The 19,963-nt window shown below is 43.4% G+C and overlaps 1 protein-coding gene across 7 annotated transcripts in view; it reads right to left on the bottom strand.

Annotated features, from left to right (window-relative positions):
- KIAA1217 (KIAA1217 ortholog) overlaps positions 1 to 19,963 on the bottom strand; it is a 240,793-nt gene that overhangs the window by 61,711 nt on the left and 159,119 nt on the right. For all 7 annotated transcript variants that reach the window (XM_077809458.1, XM_077809461.1, XM_077809460.1 and 4 more), the window contains one exon: positions 10,842 to 11,674. In XM_077809458.1, coding sequence (XP_077665584.1) covers positions 10,842 to 11,674 — 833 coding nt within the window. Of the gene's footprint in view, positions 1 to 10,841; positions 11,675 to 19,963 lie in introns of those variants that run through there.

The following is a 19,963-nucleotide window of genomic DNA, read 5'->3' as shown; positions in this document are numbered from 1 at the left end:
CCTCCATAAGATGATGTCAAGGAAACAGGACACCAGAAACATCTGTGACAGATAAGATCCTTACTGAAGGCAGAGGAGACACAAAGAAGGAGAGAGCTGAGTCAGCTGGCATCAAGGGATAAACTCTGGTGTGTCCGATCATTGCTTTAACCCACACACACACACCCCCCTTTCGTTTTCAAGCAGAAAGGCCACTTTAAGAGCGCCCTAAAATGTTAACGAATCTGACCTAATTTATTTTAAATTGAGAAATATGTTGCATCATTTTCTGTTTCCACCATTACTGACCTCAGAACTAAGAAAAGTGCTTTGGACCACAGTAACCTTTGAAACCATCTAGTGGAACAAAGAGCAAGCACTACATGTCTGAAGTAAAACCATTCTAACAAACTTTAATGCAGTGTTCCTGTCACTTAATAATGAAAGCAGTTTTCAGGTTTATCACCAAAAAACCTTTCTGGATCCAAACTGAACTGGAAGAAGACTATCTGCTTTACTAACATATAAATAACACTGTCTTTCCATCTCACACTTGACAATCTGGAAACAATTTTATTGTTCAAATTAAATTATGGCAATACAAAACTGATAACGAAAGGTTAGGAAAATACATTTTTATGAGGGGGGGGCAGGCTGAGAAGTAGAAGATGATGAGGAATCAACTTGTGCGATCAAACCCATAGCCCATGTTATTGTCACATGGTAAGAACATTAAGGATGCTAAAGAACGCTACATACAGTCCAGAATTCTTTATTTTGCAAAAGACCAGGCAGGATGTTTTTAAATGGTTCCATTCTTATGTCCATGTATTTATTATGATCATCTAAGCCAAAAATGTCTTAAGTAGGTGGCCTAAAATTAAGCCTCTAAACTGATATTTAGTCAACACAATAAAATTAGCCTGATTTTCAGAGAACTCACAGGTCCCAGTGAAGTCAATGAAAGCTACAGGACCTTTGAAGATCAGACTACTTTTATTATGGTGCTGAATATGAAGTGCCAGAGTTTGATAATTTTTCCTTTAATCATTAAATTTTCGGAATAAAAGATTGCCATCAGACCCGGTCACAGGATTGTACATAAACATTATGACAGCTGGGTCTAAACAGACCAGATGATCTATAGCCAGTGATGCCTGTGACTGTAAAACCAGCTACGGTCTGGAGAAGAAGAATATGCTTTGGTATCCTCTCCCCCTCCTGTCTCCTATGGAGGGAATGTGCTGGCAAGCTTTCCTCCCTGAGTCAGAGGGGGGTTAGAAATAATGTGCTATTGAGACCCCAGTGGCAGGATGGGATGCAAAAAAACCCCAGGAGAGGAGGAAAGAAGAATGTGTTGCACGGGAGCAGGAAGGAGAAGAATGTGCTGCCGCAGCCTTCCTGAGGACCCCTCCAACCATCTTAGCATGAAGAAAGAATGTGCCCTCATCACCCCATGTCCCAAGATTAGCCTCCATCTCCCCCGCAGCAAGGGGAAAGGGGAGGGTTGCTTGTTTTTCAGTGTTACCAAAGCAACTGCACATTTTGACTGTACAGGAATAGAAAGGAACTTGCTTACATTGTTTGGTATGATTTTCACAGGAACACGGGGAGAGCCAGTTGTTGTGTGAGGAGAAGGGCAGGGCAAAGACTGAACGTACACCCGGTTCCAACAGCTTTCTCAATCATACTTGGCACCTCCTGCACAAGCAGCATGGTGCCTCAGCAAAACAAAGTACTGCTGGAGAAACTCCTCAGTTTCATTCTTCAGGCAAGCAGTTTATAATTCTCTTCCTAGCCAGTTGTTCAGAAAACAAGACTGTCACACCAATCTCACTCTCTGAGAGAAGCACAACTAAACCAAAACCGTGTCTTTCTGGAGCCCAATCGCTGACAGCTCTGAGGCTTTAGATTCTATCATTAGGTTTATTTCTTGCAATTCAGTTGATCTTTGTGTGGAACAAGTCATCACCTGTATTGTAACTGGTTGGGGGTTGTTCTGTGCTAGGCACTACACTCTGCCACAGTGATATTCTTTTCCCACTGGGAAATATCCAAGCATTACTTGCATGTTCCTTCCCTTTCCTGGGGGTATCTTTTATGTTCACACTATAGAGGAGCTGCTTCATGCCCGGTACAGGCACAAACTAGAAATTCAATCATGCAATCGTTCATTTATGTTCATCACCTACCCTAGGCTATGTGTGCACACCACTTTGAATACTCGTATTCAAATAGCTCTTCAGATACCACCCCAGGAGCTACTTAGCATCTTATCCCAGAGCAGGCTTTTTCAATGTGATGACATTTTATGTTTAAACCAAGGTATAGATTCTATATGATTCACCAGGAACAAAGTCAGATACAGGCATAGACATATTTTCTCCTGTTTAACCATGGGAGAAGAGCATATGTTAAAAATGTTAACATCATAAAAATAGGCTGGTAATTTTTGTATGAACTGCTTCTATGCAGTGGGAGAGCTTTGCATTTCTCAATTCCCAAATAGGAGTGGTACTGACAGACCTCACCTGAACCCTCTTCAGCAGGCAAAGTGGCTGGATGCAGGAACTCCAGGAAGGTGTAAAGTGAAGTGTAATGGGAATACTCTGCTTGCTGTCCCCAAGTAAAAGGATGAGCACAATTAAAGAGATGTTTGATTTCCAGCGTACATTATCATACATCTCAATCATCTTATAATAAAACCAGAATCAAACTCTCTCACCTGCACGGTAAATTAAGAGTAACACTTTTAAACATTACTGAGTGCAATAATCTTTGCCAATCCTTATACATGAGCAATTATCCCACATCAGCTATAGGAAGTGGAATGTCTTATCTTGGTCATATTCCTCAACTAGCAGGATGCCAAAGTGCAGGTGCCATTCCCCTGTACAAATCATATGGGTTCAGCCACTTGGCTTGGCTTTCACTGGATGAACTGCATGCAGAGAAACTATATGTGATTCTGCCCAAACACAGAGAGATATCACTGCTAGCATTCTTTCTGGAGCAACCCAGGATACAAATTAGCACATGCCTTTTAAATGGGTGCAGCCTGCACTGCCTTCTGTAGTTAGCCAACTCTACTGGCAGGTATGGGGACAGGGCTGTGGCCATTACACCACCCCACTCTTTTTGGAGAGGCTGGTGCTAACAAGTGGCAATAGCATGGAGTAGCAGCTCTCCTCCCCACCCTACAGTCCCTGCGCAGGAGCCTAAGGTAGGGAGAAAACTTCTCAGAGACTTTCTATCACACCGGGTCAGAGCCAGCCACAAGCAGGAGCCACCTATCATAGCCTTTTGCGTGCGGGAGCCAAAAGTGGAAGCCTAATAAAAAATACTCTTAGCACCAGTAAAAGCTTGCTTATAATTAGATACTCTACTACATTTGATTGCAAAGTGTAAGACAAGGAAAGACCCCCAGGATGTAAATCGGACTGGTCAATTATCTCAGGTCGATTTTGTCCAAAGTTATCCAGTAGCTAGAGAGTCATCTGGCTAAAGGGTTGGGGGATGGGGCGAGTTTGCAAGATCTTTAGGCCACATCACTGTAATGCTTCCTCATAAATGCATTACTTATTGCATTAGTGATGGAGCTCCCACCGTCCACAACTGTGCTGAGGACAAATTAGATAAACAGCTTTTCTGGTTCACTGCTGGGGCTGCCCATACGCAGTTGTGTCATCCAAAACAGTGGTTTTATGATGGGAATAACATCCAATATGGCCTTGGATAAGGCCATCATACTTAGCTTACTATCTAAACACAAGCGTCAAGGTGTGAAATGTGGCTGCATTAACTAAGAGAACCACTAGCTGCTGCTTTTTTTTTTTTCCCATTTGACCTTAACATCCATCAGGATTCTTAGGTGGCATAAAAAGGCAAAGGCAAAAGTTGTGAGTTCAGAAAAAGTTTAATAAATCTCAGAAAACTGTATTTTTATTGCAGGGAGAATGTGTTGCACAATTAAATTGACATTTCAGTATCTGATGATAGTTGAGTAACAGCACTGAGTATTTATATAGTAATACTAAATATACTGGAATTTTACAACACTTAAGTGTTGTTTTATAAGCAATGTAAATAAATAATAATGCCATTTAATCAAGTTAATTCAGACTAACTTGAAAAAATCAACTTTACTTTCAATCTCTCAGGATTCGTAGATCTGCACTGCCTACAGTAACCTCCAGAGTTAGCCACCATGAGCCAGACAAATGTGCCATCCAAAAAAATATGAAGCAAATCATCTTTAAAATTGCACATGGCCACTCACTAACAAAGTCAATTATTCTTCTTCTGAGCCTCAGATTTAAGGGCTCATGATTTCTTAAAGATAAAACAGTTCAATCTGTTACACTGTTTCCATTACAATCAACATGGTAGGAGACTTTTAATATCTCTTTTGCATAAGAAAGTTCAGACATTTTAATTATTTTAACTTCCAGATGACACTTGAACCTTTTTTGCATCATTGTAAAGCAGAGTTTGTCACACAATTGTTTTGACAAATGAATTAGTCCAAGAATGAATTAGGTGCTCAGGTACCATGGAAGGAGATGCCTTGTGTGGTTCCTTCCCCACTCTGAACTCTAGGGTACAGATGTGGGGACCTGCATGAAAGACCACCTAAGCTTATTCTTACCAGCTTAGGTTAAAAACTTCCTCAAGGTATAAACTTTGCCTTGTCCTTGAACCCGATGCTGCCACCACCAAGCGTGTTAAACAAAGAACAGGGAAACAGCCCACTTGGAGACGTCTCCCCCCCAATATCTCGAAGTTTTCTAAGAGGGCCTCGATATCATCGCCTGCCTTGTAGGTGGGGAACTTCCTGGGATGTGAAGCGGTAACTGGAGAAGGATTGCTATTCTGCGGAGCCTTTGCCTTCTCCATCTCCAGTGCATGCTTCCACTCTTTTTCCTTTGCCTCCATTTCTCTCCTGTGGGCAGCCTCTTTTTCCTCCTCAGCATGCTTCCATCCTTTTTCCTTTACCTCCATTTCTCTCCTGTGGGCAGCCTCTTTGGCTTTTTTGCCTTGGGTTCTGTCATCTTAGCCTCTCTGTTTTTAACTAACTTTACACCCGAGAGTAAAAAAAAACCAAAAAACTGGCTTGTAAATTCTTTGTGTGTGCTGTAATGTGATACCTATGTTCTCTGATAGCTATTCTGAGCCTACAGAAAAATCCTTTGTCTCCAGGCAAATAGACAGAAAAACCCTCTAGTTACTCTTAGCTTAAAAAAAAACCCAAAACTTTTCAGGTCTGTGAAAACTTATGAATTTCCCTGCAGGAGGTTAACTACCCTGCCTTGAGGTAGAGAAAACTCCAGCTCAAAAAAGACAAATCTCTTTGTTACACTTGCTGGTTTGGCCCCCAGGCAGAGACAAAAAAACTCTAACTGCTTTTAGCTTAAAACCTGCTTCCAAGCAGACCAAAGGAAAAAAAATGTCCTTTTAAAATCCTACTGTGCTTCTGCTTCAAAATGATCTAAAAAAAAAATCACAAAATTATCTAAAAAAAAATCTTAAAATGATCCCAACGCTCTGCCACCATGTCAAGGTTCCTTCCCCACTCTGAACTCTAGGATACAGATGTGGGGACCTGCATGAAAGACCACCTAAGCTTATTCTTACCAGCTTGGGTTAAAAACTTCCTCAAGGTACAAACTTTGCCTTGTCCTTGAACCCTATACTGCCACCACCAAGTGTGTTAAACAAAGAACAGGGAAAGAGCCCACTTGGAGACGTCTTCCCCCCAAAATATCCCCCCAAGCCCTACACCCCCTTTCCTGGGGAAGGCTTGATAAAAACCCTTACCAATTTGCATAGGTGAACACAGACCCAAACCCTTGGATCTTAAGAACAATGAAAAAGCAATCAGGATCTTAAAAGACGACTTTTAATTGAAGAAAAAGTAAAAGAATCACCTCTGTAAAATCAGGATGGTAAATACCTTACAGGGTAATCAGATTCAAAACATAGAGAATCCCTCTAGGCAAAACCTTAAGTTACAAAAAGACATGAAAACAGGTATATACATTCCATTCAGCACAGCTTATTTACCAGCCATTTAAACAAAAGGAAATCTAACGCATTTCTAGCTAGATTACTTACTAACAAATTCTAATACTCCATTCCTGTTCTGTTCCCAGCAAAAGCGTCACACAGACAGAAAGACAGACCCTTTGTTTCCCCCCCAATCCAGCTTTGAAAGTATCTTGTCTCCTCATTGGCCATTTTGGTCAGGTGTCAGCAAGGTTATCTTAGCTACTTACCCCTTTACAGGTGAAAGGGTTTTGCCTCTGGCCAGGAGGGATTTTATAGTTCTGTATACAGAAAGGTGGTTACCCTTCCCTTTATATACCCTTGGAAATAGCAGAGATAAAATAAATAGAAGAAAGAATTATCTACAGCAAGCCAAACATTAAACCCCGAACATTAACCTTGACAGACTTGTTAGTTAGGAGATTGATTTCCACAGCATATAATCAACATGGGAAACTCCAAAGGGGGAAGATGGGAAATATCTTTGAATACCTTTTCTTGGCCCCAGTTCCATCCCTGCTGACATCAAAGTCCCAAAAGCAAACGCCCCATTGTCTTCAGCAAAAGCAGGATATGGTTATTAGAGGTCAAACACACACAACTTCCAAACATGCTAGTGTAGCACCAGTTTCTTTCTACCTGCTCATTTCATCCCAGGAAACAGAATAATTCAAGGAGAATTGCAGGGGAAAGAGAGAATTAGTCAAAATTCTATCCACATAAATTTCTTCTCTGCATTTATGCTTAATCAATACATTTTATGTGGCCAAGAAAGAGCTTAGGATAATATTACTTCAAGGTAAGTTCTAAGAATAGGCAGTGCAAATCACACTTTTTTTCTTTTTAAAGCAAGTTAGATTGTACAGTATTAATAGCAGCTCTTAGATAGCTGGTTTGAGGTTTTCAGAGGCCTCAGACCACTTCTAGTCATTTTAAAGGGGTCTGTTAACTACAGAATATCTACATAAAAAATGACGAGACCACTGAGGCCTCCACTGCCCGGCCCCTTAGGAACTGTTTATATATGTACAAAATGAATGTAAAACACTACCATTCTGATGTGGCAAGGCTTGCACAGGGGTCAATGAGCACACAAGGTACATGGCAGTGCAGAATCTGATCCTCCAGATGGATTCAGTCCTCAGGTCCCCAACCACTGAAGTTAGGGTTGCCAACTTTCTGACTGAAGAAAACCGAACACCCCTGCCCCGCCCCCTACTTTCTCCATCTCCCCACACCCACCCTCTCTCACTTGCTCATTTTCACTGGGCTGGGGCAGGGGGTTGGGGTGTGTGAGGAGATAAGGGTTCTGGCTGGTGGTGCAGGCTCTGGGGTGGGGCTGAGGATAAGGGATTTGGGATGCAGAAGGAGGCTCCAGGCTGGGGCCAAGGGGTTCAGAGTGTGGGAGGAGGCTCCAGGCTGGAGTAGGGGGTTAGACTGTGGGGGGTGTGGGCTCTGGGGTGGGGCTGGGGATGAGGGGTTTGGGGCGCAGGAAGGGGCTCTGGGCTGGGGCCACAGGATGCAGAATGCAGGAGGGGGACAGGAGGTTGGGGTGTGGGCTTCAGTGAGTTTGGTGGGGGGCTCAGGGCTGGGGCAGGGGTTGGGAGCGGGTTCGTGATGTGGGCTTCAGCCAGCGCTTACCTCAGGCAGCTCCCGGAAGTGGCAACATGTCCCTCTGGCTCCTAGGTGCAGGGGCAGCCAGGGGTCTCCATGAACTGGCCCTGTCTGCAGCCATCTCCCCCGCAGCTCCCATTGGCTGCGGTTCCCAGCCAATGGGAGCTGCAGAGCCGGCGCTCAGGGTGGTGCCTGTGCCACAGGCAGGGGCTGCGCATGGAGACCCCTGGCCACCCCAGCGCTTAGGAGCCAGCGGAAAATGCTGGCCGCTTCCAGGAGCTGCGTGGAGCATGCCGCTGCGGCCATCTGGACTTCTAGTGACCCAGTCAGCTGTGCTGACCAGAGCCACCAGGGTCCCTTTTTGACTAGGTGTTCCGGTCAAAACTGGACACCTAGCAACCTTAAGTCCAGCTGACTTCAATTGTTCTTGCTTATATGGGTGAAAGTCAGCCCCATGCATAGGGCTGGCATGAGACCTGTGCATCACTTAAGTCCCACATAAATCCTCACCAAAGGGCTTATGTAGAACTTAAGCACTGTGTAAGCCTGTGAATTTTGCCACATGACTCAGGCCTGGTCTACATGGGGGGCGGGGGGGAAAAGCTAAGTCGGTCTAAGTTACGCAACATCAGCTACGAAAATCGCGTAGCTGAAGTTGACGCACTTAGAGCTACTTACCCCGGTGTCTTCACTGCAGTAGGTCAACTGCTGATGCTCCCCCGTCAACTCCACCTATATTCCTTGTTTCGGTGGAGTACCGGAGTCGACGAGAGAGCGCTCAGCGGTCGATTTATCGCATCTTCACTAGATGCGATAAATCGACCCCCGCTGGATTGATTGCTAAGGAGGTAAGTGTAGACATACCTAAGGGCTGAAGTATCAGGCCTGTTATTTTATTTTCTCATTTGATAGTACCTGTGCTGCTGATAAAACAAGTGGGGCTTAGACACCTTCTGATTAGACAATAGCTGTGCCACCTCCCATTGCCAGATATAAAGATGCTTCATCGCTTCCATTATAATTATTGCCTGTCAGCCGTTTATAACTGAGCTGTAAAAATTCAGCTTAAGCTGAAACAGAATTCAGCATCCTCAGCCAGGAGGCACTTTGTATTATTTATTTCATTTAATACAATTGCAATAAAAATTGGTTTTACTGTTTATGAAATTATGAAAGGATTATTTCAATAAGTCTTTAGGCTCTTCATAGTTGTATAACTCAAAAACATTTCCTAAAGTAACATTTCAGAGGTTAGGCAATAGACTAATTTGCACTGATTGCTTTTGGTATTTAGTATGATTTTTTAAAATAGCCCAGACACTCAAGGTTTCAAGAAACAAAATAAAACACGAGCACTTTCCAGTGTAATTTTGTGAATAAATAGTGGGTTGAATTTTAAATACATGTATATATTTAGAAGTGCTATTATGCAAATATTGTATTCATAATTTTAAATGCACTTTAGGGACAATACTCAGATTGCTGGTGCAGAATTATTTGTAAATTCACTGGTGTGTATGTGTGTGTGTGCACACATGCATGTGTGGGCATGCATGGGATTACACTTGGAGGTATCCTTAAGTCTCATGCCGCGTTGATCCTCTCTCTAGCTAATTACAGTTGGAGGAGACTCATTCTGAGCCTGTCAATCAGATGTGTGGTAGAAGTCTGCTCAGGCCTAATTTTAAAGCCCAAACTGGACCCAAACCAGACTGGAGAGTGTTGAGTTGTTTTCAGACCCGATATTTCCCCCTGAGCTTGTGTCAGCACCACTGCTGCCGACTCATCCTTGGGGCTCAGTCTGGTGAGGATTTCCTGCTCCTTACACCCCACGAATATGTGCTCTGCAACTCATCAGAACGCTCACTCTGTAGCATACACAGCGCAGTAAGGTGGCAGTGGCCAGCAGCAGTTGGGACATGTAGCCGCCACTGCACCAACCCCACAGGCAGGAGGAGGTGATCGGAGACAACCTGAGCAGGTCGGGTTGCTGTCAGACCAGATTCACACTTGACACTCTAGTTGGGTTCTGTTGGGTTCCCATCGGGCTGCAAAACTCTACGTAGTGGGGGCACTTAAGAGAGATGTGAGGCACTACTTCTCCCCCAGCACTGAGTCATTAGTTACCTTTCACAGCCTTTAGCCTTTGAGAGCCTAGCATTCCAGCTAGCCTCCTTCAATTCCCTAAAGAGTTCTGTAAAAGTTAGCAGCACAGTCAATAGCCTATCATTAGTACAACTGTACTGGTATATCTTAGCCAATTGCCAATATAATCATCTTTCTGCCCTAGGGTAGGGTCTATGCCAGCAGAAGTCATCATAAGATCTTTGTGCAAATCTGACCCTTAAGAAGACAGGAGAGATCACCGTCAGGTGATAACTAACAGGTAGGTCATCAATTAACCATTTGTTCTGCTAGAAAAAATCAGCAGAAAGAACATTCTTGTTTCACAAAAAGGAAAGGAGGACTTGTGGCACCTTAGAGACTAACAAATTTATTTGAGCATAAACTTTCGTGAGCTACATCATCGGATGCTGTGAGCTGTAGCTCACGAAAGCTTATGCTCAAATAAATTGGTTAGTCTCTAAGGTGCCACAAATCCTCCTTTTCTTTTTGCGAATACAGACTAACACGGCTGCTACTCTGATTCTTGTTTCAGTTTCTTCAACAGGATGGGCTTGCTGATCTCAGCAATGCTCCCCAAAGAGTATATTAAAAACAAACTATTCTACTTTTATGCAAATCCATGTTTTACAACAGATAAGCAGCCAGTGATAAATTCTTCCATTTCCTCACACTATATGAGAAAAACTCCACTCCATAAAGAATAGAAATTGTAATATCAGAGTGTCATTCTGAACAGGTGTGAAATATATTCCCTTAATAGCACTAGCAGTATAACATTTGTTCTTGTAACATGATTTACTTGTCTGAAAAAAAAAATCTGTTAATCATTTTATTTTTTCAAATGACTGAAATGTACCACTAATTAATATGATCCTGGATCACCATTAGGAGGCAACACTTTTTTGGAAGTAAATTTGGTTCTTTTGGTACATCAGCCCCTTTAAATTACTTACTGCCCTAACAGTTCCCTAAGGACCACACCCCAATATATTGGGCTCCAGTGTATTAAATGAGGTTATGCACACAGATCAGGACTCTCTCTCATTTACATACCTTACATTCTTGCTCTGTCTTACCTCGTCTCTTTGTCTTTGGGCACCGCAGCGGATCCATAGCCAAAAACCTGTTTGTCAGCCGCAGACGGAACTACCTCGACCATGCCAGGTGAACCCATAGCATTCCGTGCTTTAGTTTCCACAAACATCGGTGCTCCTGGTTCTTTTTTAAAGGACTGGCGACTAGGAGAAGACCTGTCTGGCTGGACAACATGAGGGGGCACATGAGTGTTATGCTGAGTATGAATATCGATCAGTCTCATGTCAGCGACTCTGTGAGGAGAGGCAGGAGGAGTTTTAGGACCAAGAGTTGGCAAATGGCTGTCAGGGTATTTTCTTGGTTTTTGTCTGTACAATGATTGCTCCATCATTTCAGGTTGCAGAGAAGGGCTACAGTAAGTGTTTGAGGACCTCATTGCACTGCGATGATAAGCAACAATGTGATCAGGAACGTCAAGAGGGTGTCCAGTATGGGGAGCAGCAACACTCATCCTCCCCTCGTGATACAGGTAAGGATCGGCATACAGGCCTTCATTTCGAAACAGTGCAAGGTTTTTGTTACTCAGGTCCTCATCTGGTTTCACGTCCCTTCTTTCCAAAATGGCACTAGGGCTTGGTGATATGGATCTTGATGCTGACACACTTGAGAGCCTGTCTCTGGGAATTGTTGCATTGCCTGGCATGCCCACAGGCCTGGCCCCACCATAAGGAATTCTGGATGGAGACGGGGGCATAGAGTGGGGCACAGGTGTAATGGGAGATGAGCTTGGAATTGCATGAGAAGGATGTGTAGCAGATCCTGGCCGGGGAGCATTTGGGCCGTCTCGGCCTATGTAAGCAATTTCTCTCTGCATCTGAAATAAAGGAAAACCAAATGAGACACATCTTTACTCATTAGCCTACACACCACATTAGCTGCTGCTTAGACATCAACTACAGTGAAAAGAATTTAACTTAAATTTCTTTATCATATATTTAAATAAAATAAACTCTTTTGAGACTGCAGCTCCTAATGAAAATATGATCTGCAGAAGGCAGGAAAATTGGACCACGTTAATAGAATATTAGAGAATTTTCTAAATTCATTTACTAATACAAGAAATATATTATGAGCATTCTCACTGATTATTTGGACTACAGTAGCATGGAGAGGCCTGAACTGAGATCTGGGCCTCATTTTGCTAGCTGCTGGACATGCACATAATGACAACAGTCCCTGCCTTGAAGACCTTATATATCTGTCTGAAATAAAAATACAGCTATGAATGATTGATTCTAAATTTTGTCAGTGGCCACCAACAATTTGCTGGTGCTTTTACTTATGTATCAAAAACGAAGTCTGAAGAGATATGCAGAGTGATGCCTGCAGCCCTTACTCAAGCAAAATAAACTCTTGTAACCAATGGGACATTTGCTTCACTGCAGGATTTGTCCTTCTGATAATATCTTGCCAAGATCATTACTTTTGTGCAGAAATCTGAAAATTATACATTGAGTGTATGTAGCATTGTTGTTGAGTGTAGGTAATTTCTCCTAGAGTTTTGCTGATACATGAAAATTAATCTGCACAGAACAGTTTTCTGATATAAAGTACGTATCACAGACCTTCTGTATCACATGGCCAAAGATACTAGATTGACTATTCATAGACTTCGTTTAAAAAAACAAGCCACTTACAACCACTTCCAGCTAAAACTGACATAAAAAGAGCTGCAGTAATTGTCAACAGGAAGGTGGGAACAAACAGGAAAAAGAAGGAGAACATGTCTTTTGAAGGATGCTTTAAGTCTTTCGCTAGCTGGCTAAGGGCATAGCTGAAAACTTTGCAGACAATGGTAGGCTCATCTGCTGCAGGGAATAGAGCATCTCACTCAGCTCAGCAGTGACCTCTCCAGATGACTGAGTATTACCACTGACAGGCACAGAAAGGGACCTCATTGCTGCAAGCTTAATTAATGCCTGTGATGAGTCTTGAATGATAAGTAGGGGAGGTTGAGGATCAGCTGGGATCCATCAAAGATGCAGAGGACCTCATTTCCAAAGGAAAAAAATCTTTGCTTTGCTTTAAAATGTGTCGTCCACTCAATATGGGTACGTCTACACTGCATGTGGGGTCAGCCTCCCAGCCCAGGTCCACAGACTCACGCTAGTGCTCTAAAAATAGCTAGGTAGACGTTGTGGCTTGGGCTGGAGCTTGGGCTCCGAAGCCTGGGGCGGGGTGGGGAGCTTGAGAGACTGAGCTGCAATATCAAAGCGGCAACTACACAGCCATTTTTAGTGCACTTGCACAAGCCCTGCTACCACAAGTTTGAGGAAGCAGGCTGGGAGGCTTGCTCCAAGATGCTGTGTAGACATGTTGACATCGCACCCCATCATTTACATGGGATTCCAGCAAAAAACCAAATTCATCACCAAACTAGAATGATCGCTACCTTAACTTGTTTAGCAACATGCGACCTACGTGCCTTGTTACGCACCATCTGTTTGAAATCCTTGTCCAACGTTTACTCCTTCATATTATGATAATGTGGCTGGATTTTGCAGCAATCACAATGCATGCCAGCTAGTGAAGCAACGGGTTACATTCTCTCCCTATCCCACCCACAAGTTTTTCCATTGTTAAGGAAATTGCCATGCCTGTATATACAGTACAACTGTTCCTCTCACAGCAGATGCCACACTTTGGAATTACGAATGACTCGCCCTAGGACTGGAGTTCAGGGATTTGCAACACCAGGCATCAACAAAAAGGAAGGAGAGGAGATAACCTGGCGGCAGCAGCAAAAATACAGAAATAAATAAAACAGAACAAAGAAGAGCACAAGGATGGACCGTGAAAACAACAACAAACTCCAAGCCAGACTGTTTCAGCCACAAGGAGAGACATGGACAATTTTATCATTTGTTCAGTGAATTAATATAATTTAGGATTTTAAATAAAAACACTGTACAATAAAATTTAATATGCACAATCCCTACTGAATAAATGATAAAATGAGATGACTAACATTCTACATACACAGCTGTCTGTCCTGCTTTGAGAGACAGGGTTAGCCTTACAGGTGGGCACCGTGGTCAGGGGGATGCTGTGGTCAAGCAGATGCTGCAAGGTAAGAGGCTAGCGCTCATCACCTGGGCTCTGCTCTCCACTTGTGAGTGGCTTTGTTGCTGGCGTGGTGTTCCGGCTTGGCAGAAGGGGCAGGAAGGTCGGGCTGGCTCCCAGCTGGGGGAGGGACTAAAGTTGCAGGGGGCAGAGAGGGTTGTTTCAACTTGTGGCTTGGGAGGGTCTGCCCTGGGGTGAGCTGCAGGAGCGCTACTGGGCCTGGGGAAGTGCCCTGCAGGACGGGCAGGGGCCAGGGCTGGCCTTGCCCCTGGGGCGATACCATGCACCAGTCTGTGCTGGACTGTGGGGAGAGCTGCTTCTGCCAATCGTCTCCTGCTCTCACCCCAGCTGCCTGGCGCAGTCCGCCCACCAGGGTAGCTGCTCACTTGCCCCCAAATGCCTGTGGAGCAGGGGTGGATGGGGCGCGCCCGGGCTGGTGACAAGAGCTCCTGCACAACGGTGTCTGTCCAAAGTTGGGCAGTGCTGAGGAGTGGAGGGGGCGGGGCTCCCTGGGCAGGTTCCCAGCTGCTCGGGGAAACAGACCCTGTGCTGGGTGTGTGCTGTGCTGGTCTTCAGTTTGTGCTTTGCTGCACTCCCATTCCTCCAGCACTTTGCACGGTTGCCAACCCGGTGTTCTCGCCGCAGCTGCCAGAGGCTCGAGTGCTATAGCGAGCCAGTGCTGAGTGTACAGGCTGCCCAGGCTGTTTGCAGGGGTCTCTGCTGTAGGTGCACACAGTCCTTAACGTAACTTAAAAGCTTCTCCAGTAAACTTAAGGTGTGTGACCATACTGTGTATCCGTACTTAACCTCAAAGAAAGGGTGCCAAAATACAAATATGCCCATAGCGCCATTTTCCCTAAGGCCAGCCCTGTTGAGAGAGACAGCCACACACTGTGCTGTGTCTTCTGAAGCCAGATGCTATGCACAGGCCTGATCCAAAGCTCATTGAAGTTAATGGAAAGACTCCTGCTGACTACAGAGGGCTTTGGATCAGGCTCCCCAAGTGTAAATCGGACATGTGGCAATGGATGCCTGTGACTGTGACAGCAGGACTGAGACCAAAGTCTATAATCATTGTGCACAATAACAGTCTTCTAAGGTGAAGAAACATAGATGCTGGGATTCCCAGGCAGGCACACACACGAGAAATTTCATAATATGAGGCCGAGAGGAGAAAAGTGTCAATAGGAAACTTGAAAAGCCCAGAATTAACAGTGACAGGTCTAATATCCCCTAATCAATCCAACACTCATGCTGAATGGTCACTCATTTCTCCTGAGGCAGAGGACTCATTCAGCACAAAATTCCTGTTTTCTGTTTGGATGCATGAAGACATAAATGAAGAATTCACACAGAAATGGAGTATTGTTTGTTAGGATAAAGATATTCAGGCCTGTCTGCAAAGGCCTGTACTTTAAGAATTTAGGGGTATTCTTATCACTTGGCTAGTTCTAGAGGTATAAAAGAAAGAATCAAAATCACTGTCTGCTGGTGTAAGGGCCTTCTCTTACTGTGACAGTCTGAGGCCCTGTTCTTAGGCTAAGGCCTTTGGCTAAGCAGCAGAGGCAGCCATAAGCTAGGAAGCTACCGGTCACATCCTCACATTCCAAACTAGTCACATTGAAAGAAGGTGCTATTGGGCTGTTAGGAATACAATCCTGTCCTGGTAATGCCTATCGCCTCCAGAGAAAGGGAAGTGCCTAGAAAAGGTAAAAGGAAACAGCATCCTGTCTGGCAAGAACTCACTTATCAATACTGGGATGTGAAATCCTCACTTCTGTATTGTTTTGTCATTATAGTTCCCACTTTGCTATTGTTTGTCTGTATAATCTCTGTCTGGTTCTGTGATTGTTCCTGTCTGCTGTATAATTAATTTTGCTGGGTGTAAACTAATTAAGGTGGTGGGATATAATTGGTTACATAATCATGTTACAATATGTTAGGATTGGTTAGTTAAATTTCAGGAAAATGATTGGTTAAGGTATAGCTAAGCGGAACTCAAGTTTTACTATATAATCTGTAGTCAATGAGAAAGTGAGGGGGTCTGGGTGTGGGCATGGGCATGTGGGTAAGGGAGATGGGAACAGGGAATGGGGGTAAGAAAATTGGAATCATGTTTTGCTAAAGGGGGAAATGGGAACAGGGAATGGGAGTAAGGAAGTTGGAATCATGTTTGGCTAAGGGTAGGAATGGGAACAGGGACACAGGTGTAAGGCTCTGTGGTGTCAGAGCTGGGAAGGAGGATACTAAGGAAGGAAACCGGAATCATGCTTGCTGGAAGTTCACCCCAATAAACATCGAATTGTTTGCACCTTTGGACTTCGGGTATTGTTGCTCTCTGTTCATGCGAGAAGGACCAGGGAAGTAAGTGGGTGAAGGAATAAGCCCCATAACATTGTTCAAAATAGGACTGGCCAGTACCTGGCATTTACAGTCCTTGCCCCATATCCATTTGTGCCAAGTACTGGCACATTTATTAATATTTATTCCCTATTTGTACTACAATAGCACACAGAGTTCTCAGTCAAGACTGGGGCCCAACTGGGGCCCCATTGTTTTGGGCATGGCACTAACACATAGAAAGACACTGTCTCTGTCCTGAAAAGTTTATAATGTAATTGAAGACATGACACAAAAAGTGGGTGTAACAATCAGAAGAAGGGAACGGCAGGGGTGGAAAGAGAAGGAGGGAGAGCATGGGTAACAGTGACAGGACACAGGGTTATGTAGACGGGATACATGTACAGCTTGATGAATTGGAGTCATACAATTTTTATGTGTTTGGATTATAGCTTCTGCTTTCACCTGTCCAGTTTCTTTGTCTCCTGTTGTTCTGTCTCTGTTCCAAGTACCCAGGTTTTTTGCCCATGAGTACTTTAGAACTGCATACAATGGTCTCTTTTTTTCCTTCTCATCTCTGTTCTAACTTTTGTGAGTTTCTACTCTCTCTCTTTTTAATTCTTTTTTGCTCTCTCCTTTATCCATCCTCCTTCTGCCCCCCTCTTCCCATACACTACTGGCATACACTGGGCCTCCTGTTCTGGTGTGAAAGGCAAATGCCTCAGGAACAAAGTAAAGAGGAGACTGAGCTGGCCCGAGCCAATATAAGTGATCTCCTGCCACAGCCAGCCTGCAGTAAGAGTGAGGTAGCAATGCTCCTAATGAGCCGTAATGTAATGTCCCATGCTTCACAACTGCAGTCACACTAGGGTGACTAGATAGCAAGTGTGAAAAATCAGGACAGGGTGGAGGGTAACAGGTGCCTATATAAGAAAAAGCACCACCACAATCTGCCTGGCTCTCACACAGTTGCATGTTATGGAATGGAAGCCATAAAAGAGCCTTTACTCTTCCTTGCATAATGCATGTATGGGCTGTGCGGAACTGCAGTCTCTGTAATCCGTGGAGTGCAGGGCCTGGTCCATCCCTATGTCCCTGAATCACGTGGCACCCCAGAGGAGAGGATGGAGGCCTCATGGGCAGCAGAGGACAAGCTGCAATTCAGTAAAGGGTGCAGTAGTAGGTATGGCATGTTTCATGATGCATTTTGCCTTCCAGTGCTCCAGTTGAGACTGCTCTGCCATGCTGCCCCTTACACTAAGCTGTACCTAAATGGCACTATCTAGCCCACATCTTTTGTATTTTTCCCTTGCATACATGTAAGAAGGAAATGTTAAAACAAAGGACTGATACTCTGAACTCTGTTCCTTGCTCTACTATCAACTCACTGTGTCCTTAGGCAAATCACATCACCTCTCCGTGACTTGGTTTACTCAACTGTAAACTGGATTTAATTATAACCAATACTTTTCCAGGGCTTTGAGATTTTTGAATGAAGATGCTATGGAAAGTGCTAATTATTATTACAAAAATGATTAATATATTTATATGTAAATAATTTTTAATGAATAGGTTCTGTAATCATTCCACTAGAAAAAATATCTTATTACTTTTTTAATCAAGTGAAATATTTAATTTAAAAAAGACAAATGAATTAGTTAATTTATTCCTTCATCAGACTAAAATTAGAACCAAACTGTCCTAATTAACCTGAAATCTTAGTTGTAGTAGTTGCATTATAACAGAGTTTCTATAGCTGAGTTACTGACCTTCCATTCTGGCTTTGCACTGCTGAAAGAATAAGTCAACTTTACTAAATTTTGCAAATAAATGTCAATATAGTTCTGCACTGGCTGAAATAATTTAATCTGAAATAAGAAACAGTACCTCTGAAAATTACAGAGTTGGTAAATGGTTTGAAAAACACCAGTGGCCTCTAAGCACAACCAAACATGTCACTAGCGCCTATAAAAAGTATTAATTTACTGGCTCCAGTGACAACCCACCATTAGAGTACCTAATCGACTGGTCGCTGTAGATTGCAAAGTAGTGGTTTCTCCTTCTCTGCCCATGCTACCATTCCATGTTTCCATTCTTCTTTAATCACCAACCCTGCAGTCTGCCAATGTTAATCAGTACTTTGGATGCTCCAATTTATTGTAAATGAGGTAGTCTTCCAACTCCCCTGCTCTCTGTGCTCACAAACCCTATGTAGGGCTCACTTCTAAATGGGGGTGAAGTGGGTGGGTCATAGGAACTAATGGGAGCTGCTCAGCTAAGTGTTGAGCTGTTCACTACTCTGGAAACACTGAGGGAGGTGTTATGGTGCATAAGCTATAATCCTTCTACTAGCAGGACAACTTGTTTTCCTGGACAGTGGCTGCCGATCACCCTCACCTTCATACTGTGGTGTACCATAGGCAACATTCAATCCCCATGGCCCAACACAGACCTTCTTCGGTGCTATGCATCCATATGAAAAGGGGTATGGGCACAAGTACTGGCTAGCCATGAGAAGCATAGTGCACTTTTTCAATGTACTGTATGGTTGCTGCTTGCTTGCTGGCTGAGGTGGTGTGTGCAGCTTAGCTGGTACACCATCTCTCCTTCCGTATGGCACAGGATCAAGCACATACTTAACATTTTTCTTGATTATACCCAGTTCTTTCATGTACACCTGCACATAAGCCTAGCCTCTACAGCTATACAAATGTTTATCTCATGGTATTTTACATGTTTGGCTCAGATGTTGCCCTTACGGATCCCTGCTTACACATAAGTTTAATTCACACAGTATCCTAAAAGTCCTATGGGGAAGCAAAGAATACCCATTTAACTTTTTATTGAATATAGAGCAAATCTATAAAACTCCAAGCTAGCCACAAAAGAAACTTAAGAGCAAAAATAATGGCTGACTGCTTAAACTCATCTATAGTCAATGTGTACATTAACCATGGCATCTATAAACATGTGGCGAAGATTTTCAGGACATATTTTAGACTGTCTGTTCTTTCAGGCACAAATTTAAAAAATATGCTTAAGTACTCTACCTCTAATCCGTGTATTTGTGCCTACTGTTCTGAGACTGCTATTAAAAACAATACTATTTTTTTTTAACTAGACAACATTGCAACTCAAAGACAAATAAAAATATCCTTGCTAAAGGTTTTTATTCTGAAATAATTAAAACCACTTACTTTTACTTAGGGAAATCACCTGCATGGATACAGCAGTAAGAAGAGCATTTGGTTCCACTTCATAAAATACAGTTCTTTTGTTTACAGCCTTGAATCTGAATCCTCAGTCTAGAATAGGACATTTTAGGCATCCAGAGTTCTTGGAAAAAGATTTTAAACCTTAAAAAGGCTCCTCATTCCCTCTGCTCGCAACAAGTATGGGCCATTTTGTTTTACTGGATCATCCAAATAGTGCTGCTTCAAGAGACTTAAGTACTTTTCCACAGAATAAGTCTGCAATTTCCCCTCCCCTTAGAAATTAGTCACTAAATAACCTTTGTGGCATGTCACCCAGCCACAAACTGTGCATCCTACCGCTATGTAATTCAATCACTGAACAATTTCTTTAATGTGTGTGTATAAAACATAAAGAAGAGACTAACATTAAACAATGAAGCAATACAGAGTCTTGCAAAGGAGTGAACCATAAATAAAACAGCAGGTAACCTTTATTAAGGGAGGAA

This window comes from Eretmochelys imbricata, chromosome 2 (assembly GCF_965152235.1).
Source record: "Eretmochelys imbricata isolate rEreImb1 chromosome 2, rEreImb1.hap1, whole genome shotgun sequence".
Classification (NCBI taxonomy): domain Eukaryota; kingdom Metazoa; phylum Chordata; order Testudines; family Cheloniidae; genus Eretmochelys; species Eretmochelys imbricata.
The sequence above is the reverse complement of the archived record's forward strand: the minus strand, read 5'-3'. Positions and strand labels throughout refer to the sequence as shown.